Source organism: Podarcis melisellensis, assembly GCF_964234715.1.
Source record: "Podarcis melisellensis genome assembly, chromosome: 3".
NCBI lineage: Eukaryota > Metazoa > Chordata > Lepidosauria > Squamata > Lacertidae > Podarcis > Podarcis melisellensis.
The window spans coordinates 113,966,312-113,972,311 of record NC_138530.1 but is presented as its reverse complement, the minus strand read 5'-3'; the positions used below and the strand labels follow the sequence as shown (position 1 = coordinate 113,972,311).

The following is a 6,000-nucleotide window of genomic DNA, read 5'->3' as shown; positions in this document are numbered from 1 at the left end:
GTTGTCTAAATAAAGAGGAAACTGTTAATGATTTTTGAAGCTAACTGACCCATATTTCCTTTTCAGAACACATTATTATCTAATGCAATGCTACTCTTTCTTGCAATGTACACAGTTTTATCACACCTCATGCACAAGAGAACACATTTCTGAAAAGCAGGGGAGAGAAGGGACTCAACTAAGGGACTCAACTAAGGACACAGGAGGCAGTTGATGTCAAGCATTCTCTCTAGTTCATATACGAGAACCAGACAAGCCATTTTAAGTACAATGAAGCCACTAGTATTCAAGTTCTTGCAGTGCTGTTCTCGGGGAGAAATATACGTATCATCTCATGTCTACATAGTTTCTTCTGCCTAGTTACACATACATTAAACTGTATAAGTATTTTGTACACTTTAAACCTCTGACTTACGAATGTTTCCAGAAAAAAATAAGCAAACTCACAAGCATGTTCATTGTTCCCATCTGCAAACAAATGTTTCTGTTATTGCCTACCAAATGTTTGTCTGCCTATTCCCAGGGCCTTCGTGTGCCGTAATATTACTCCTCGAACGAAGCCGTGACTTGAGAAGGCAGTGTTATTGCCTTTAGATAAAGGGGATTTGATATTTACAAGTGTCTCTCTTCCTCCACAGGACTGCAAAGTATGCCAGGGGATTATGTGTCTAGGGGTGGTCCAATGGGCATGAATATGGGACAGCCAAGCTATACACCACCCCAGATGCCCCCACATCCAGCTCAGCTGCGTCATGGGCCCCCCATGCATACCTACATTCCTGGACACCCACACCACCCAGCAATGATGATGCATGGAGGACCACCCCACCCTGGAATGCAGATGCCAGCAACTAGCCCCACCATGCTCAACACAGGAGACCCAGCAATGAGTGGACAAGTGATGGACATTCATGCTCAGTAGCTTAAGGGAATATACTTTATCTTCAATAATGGCAAATTTGAAATACTGTCGTTCTTCAATGACTTAGCGGAGTTTCATTCTTGGCATCTAGTCTGGACCAAGGAACAATCCTATATTTGTCTTTATAGGGACCCTGAAAAGCAGGAAAGACACGCCAACTGAAGTCAACTTCTGGGGACATGCAAAATAACTATATAAGGCAACAGAGTGGAATATTGTAAAACGCTATTATTCTGTTATCCATATTACGTTGTTTCTTATAGATTTTTTAAGAAAAAAAATGTGAATTTTTTTCCACACTATGTGTGTTCTTTCCATAACTCTTCACTTCCTCCAGAGCCTCCTTACATAAAAAAGGCCTTACAATTACCCTGCAAATGGCAAAAAGATATATTTGCAGGATTTTTAGAGCATTAAAGTATCTTTGTCAGGCAGAAGAACATTTCTTCTATCCTAGGATTTCAGCCATGCACTCTGTATTTCTCTGTCTCTCTCTCTCTCTGTCTGTCTTCCTCCCTCCCTCCCCCCTTTTTTTCTAGCCTGGGGCGTGAATTTGCATGTCTAATTCATTTACTCACCATATTTGAATTGGCCTGAACAGATGTAAATCGGGAAGGATGGGAAAAACTGCAGTCCTGGAAAATGATTAATCAGCTGTTGCAGGCAATGTCTTAAGGAGACTGGTTGGAGGAGGCATGGAAACCAAGAGAAAGTGTATTTGAACCTAATTGTCACATCAGAGCATCACTGTCCCCATGCAGCAACAACAACAACCACCTACATCACTTCCTGTTTTATGCCGCTCAGAACATGAACTGAAGAGTTATTTTACTATGTTGACTTTATTTTTTGGGCAAAACATCAGTCATGTGCATTTTTCCATAGTCCCATCATGGAGCATATATGTATACATTGTAAATAAATTTTGTGCAAAAAGGACTGGAAAAATGAACTGTATTATTGCTTTTCTTTTTTCTTTTTTGTAAAAGTAGCAGTTTGGTATGAGTTGGCATGCATACAGATTTACTAAGTGGGATAAGCTAATTATACTTTTGTTGTGGTTAAACAAATGCTTGTTGATAGCCTTTTTCTATCAAGAAACCAAGGAGCTAATTATTAATAATAATCATTGCACATTGAGTCTTAGAGTTTCTGATTGAAACCGTTTGGATTGTACAATAACTCAAAGCCCAGTTGTAGTAGTTTGAGTGCAGTAATGAAATCTGAATCTAAAATAAAAGCAAATTATTTTTGTCACGCTGGCTCAACTGCTTGAAAATTTTATTTTACTGCCCCAGCCCTCCAAAAATCTAGCAATTTCATAGTAATATGTCAATTTCTCTCTTGAAATAATTAAATTTTAGTTCCAGACAACCTTATTAATACTTCCCCCCCATACTAAATTATTTTATATTGCCCTGTGCTAGTGAACTTTCTTATAGCTTACCCTGTATATTTTCAGGGTGATAACTGAATTATCAAATTTTAAGATTTCAAGGCAAAAAGAAAAAGGGAAGAACTGACCGCATAAGGCTGGGTGGAATTTAAAATATTTCATCTTTTAAAATGACACACATGTGACATTTGAAGGGGTGTGGCACAGTTTCTGGTTTTTTTTAAAAAAAAACAAACAAACACCTTCCTAAATCTGAATACGTGTGCATTAACTACTTGTAGTAAAAGGATGGTGGACTTTAAAAAAATCTAATGCTCATAAATAAAAACTGTGCTGTGATTGGCTGTAGACTGGGTCATTAACCAATTTTCCAGCACAGCTGTACTTTCTGCAAGACAGCCAACTGGTTAAATAGAATCAAACAGCATGTTTAGGTTAGAAATCCTTATAATTTTCTTCCAAATAAAATCACAACTGTTGTAAATGTTTATTAAGGGCATGAAAAATATACAAATGTTTTAGGTTTGTCCTAGTCACTATTTTAAAAAATAACTTTTAAAAGATGATAGCACTAACTACTTAACACAAACAAAAGAGCTCAGTGGTGAGAGCCCTGATGCCTGCCATTCAGATAGATGTCAGCCCGTGAACCCACCCATAACAATCACGTTTTGATTTAAGAGGGGCCAATTGTTTTGTGGCTTTAGTAGGCTATGTTTACCTACTGTTGAAGCATTCTGCTTCTCTCCTTTTTACTGGTGTGGGATTGGAGATATTATCAGTGCCAAATTTCTCAAATAAGAGATGCCAGGCCTGAAGGGTGACTAGAAGCAGCCCCACTGTGGTCTGGAAGCTATGCTTATAGTTTCCGCTGTTAACGGTAAGGGAATGCACTCTGCACATGCCCAACAGCACTGCACCCATCCCTGGCACAGAATTATTGTCCTAAACACTCTCAATTGATTTTGCCCTCTTTAGAAGGAAGTGCAGTTTTCAGCCATGTGTTTTCATTGTCAGCTAATGACTCCCCCACCCAATTAAATAGTAGCCTTTCCACTTAAGTACTCTATTTTGTCCATCTGTTTGGGGTTATAATACCATAATACACAGCTTCACAGCTGATAGGATAGTGGTACCCCAGTACTTAACCATCAAGCCACATGCATCAATGGCAGAAGAGGGGGTGGATTTCTGGAGAGTTGCCAGCCAATGACCTTTCTCATCTTCCCCTTGTCTGAGGAAGCTCCCCTTTCCAACTTTGTAAGGTCAGGAAATTGTTGTTTTCTTCTTTCTGCAGCACGAGGCGATATTAACAATGCATGCATTGCCAAAACGTAAACTGTTAAGCTCTTTGCCAGTGTTAAATCCTTTCTTAAAACCAGTCTTAAAACCACTCCTTTTCAAGAGTGGAAAAATACTCGAATATGCCACTTTTTCAAGAGAAGGGGGATTTTATTGCTTTCATCGACATGATTTATTTTTGTGCATTTCACGTTATTAAAGGGGGACATCTATATATATATATATATATATTAAAAATACTGAGAGGGTTTGGGGTATGTTTGTGTGTACACACACCCCAAACCCTCTCTGTATTATCTCCCAAGACAATCAGCTGCAATTATAACACATTAATGAATAATATGCCTTGAGAGTATGTTTTTTTGTTTTGTTTTGTTATTGTTCATCGCATGATGTTAGACGGCTTTTACAGGCAAAGGAAAGTGAAAGTAAACGGGTTACAAATAGGGAATTATCCCTCGTTTAGCATTAAAATTCATTTAGATAAAATTGCCACAAACATTTAAATGGAGAGATTAGTTCCCCCTCACGCCTTATTGCACACTCTCAATGGCTCCGTTAAGAACATTTTACACGTTGGAAATTCCGCCTTCTCAGCCGGCTCGCTGTTTCCTAGCTACCCACATTCAAAGCAAAGGCAGGAGCCACAGAAAGAGAAGGAGGGAGGGAGAGAGAGAGTGTGTGTTGGGGGGCGGGAGGGGGAAAGTTTTTATTATTATTTGGCAACCAGACTGCAATTCATGCACTTGGATCTGCTTTAAGTAAAGGAGAAAATAAAGAAACAGGCGGTTTCCCTCCCTCTTAAAGCACCCAAGTAACCCGTTGATCCACTTTTAGTCTTCCCCCCCTTTCAAAAACGAAGCTGGGAATTAAGTTTTCCGAGAGCCGTCTAGCACAAAGAAAGCGAGATTAATTTATGTCTGTATTGGAAAATGCGCGTGTGTTTTGTGGGAGTGGAGCGATGCGCGCGGGTGTGCGCGCAGCGAACAAAGATGTCCTGGTTTCTGGCGCGTCTGCTGCTCTGTTGCGCAGATTCCCAGCGCGCGCGCGGAGCGGTGCGAAAAGGGGAAGCTCTCCAAGCGCGCGCGCTTAAACGTCTCCCGTTTTGCAGCGCTGTGAGCGGAGTGCGGTTGTCTGTATTTAAAAATCTCTGGAGGGATTAGTTTGAAAACAGATCAGTTGTCCTCCTCCTCCTCCCTCTCTTCCTCCCCCCCCCCCCAGTTCCTCCTCCTTTCTCTCTCTCGCTCTTTCCCCCTCTCGCTGCCACCCGCTGCAGAGCCCAAGGAGAAGGAATGTCAGCTTCGACTGCCATCTTTTGGGGATATGGAAAAACGACCCGATAGGTAGGAGCCCGCCCTCTTCCTCCTCCTCCTCCTCCTCGCTTTCCTTCCCTCCCGTCCTCGTGCTGCTTCTTCCCCAGCCCCCCAAGTCCAAATCTGGGCTCCCACTTGTGCTTGCTAGGGAAAATACTTTGGAGCGCAGAAGGGGACCCGCTCGGGCAAGCTCTGCGCCTTGGCCATTCTGCATGGAAGCATTTGCAGAGAGAGGGGCTCGGCTGGAGGGGGAGACCCCTGATCCCGTCGCCTTTTCCTCCCCCCCCCCCAAGTTCCACGCAAAAGTTTTCCGGCGTCCCCGCCGGTCTTGCTTTTTTGTCAGCTCTTTCTCCTCCTCCTCCCCCCCTTCCCGCCCCTGCAAAGATTGCCCGACGCTGCCGCATGCGCGCTGGGGCTTCCTCGTTGCCTGTTTTGTGCGCGGCGAGGGTACCGTATTGCACCGAGTCGAGTGTCACTTGAGAAATTGCGAGAAATCCCGCTTGATCGGCGGGGTGTGCGGGCGGCTGGTAGTGGAGAACTTTTACCGTCGTGTTTGGACATGATCCCTCCTCCTCCTCTCCTCCCCCGCCTTTAAACCCCCAACTAAGGTTCTCCATAGAGATAACACAATTGTTCCAAGATTAGGGTCACTGCGATTAAAGCAATACTTTTGTTTTATTTTTGTTTTGATTTAATACACCTTGTCCTTCTTTTTATCAGTGCCGCCGCAGGATCCATCCCAAGTCTGCTGCTGCCCATGTCACTTTTCCTGGGCAGGGGGTGCGTGTGTGTTTGGAGAAGCTGAATCATGGAGATCTTGTTGTCTGCATTTGAACTCCCGGCTTCTCCCAGGAGCCTGCAGAGCGGAGTCCGGTGGGGTGGGCGAGGGTGGGGCGAAAGGCCCCCTCTAGAGGCAGCACCCCCGAGCGGGGCGGGAGGGACCACTAGCCCAGCCGGGCAAAGGGCTTCGCAGCCGCAGAATCGGAAGCGTCTCCGTGCTCCTCCCAAGTCAACAAATGGCCCCTCCGGTCCCCCTTTGGCTGTTGTGGACAGAGAGACCTCCTTTT

General features: G+C 43.7%; 1 protein-coding gene and 1 long non-coding RNA gene across 5 annotated transcripts in view; both read left to right on the top strand.

Annotated features, from left to right (window-relative positions):
- The window catches only part of MEIS1 (Meis homeobox 1), a 160,950-nt gene extending 158,771 nt beyond the window's left edge, over positions 1 to 2,179 (top strand). For 2 of the 4 annotated variants that reach the window (XM_081906387.1, XM_081906385.1), the window contains one exon: positions 639 to 2,179. In XM_081906387.1, coding sequence (XP_081762513.1) covers positions 639 to 922 — 284 coding nt within the window. In that variant the 3' untranslated portion in view covers positions 923 to 2,179. The remainder of the gene's footprint in view (positions 1 to 638) is intronic. The other 2 variants (XM_081906388.1, XM_081906386.1) reach the window with 1 other exon arrangement.
- Positions 2,180 to 4,848: 2,669 nt separating this feature from the next.
- Positions 4,849 to 6,000, top strand: part of LOC309367387 — a 45,348-nt gene continuing 44,196 nt past the window's right edge. Inside the window, exon 1 of the long non-coding RNA XR_014167118.1 lies at positions 4,849 to 4,963. This is a non-coding gene — a long non-coding RNA (uncharacterized lncRNA). The remainder of the gene's footprint in view (positions 4,964 to 6,000) is intronic.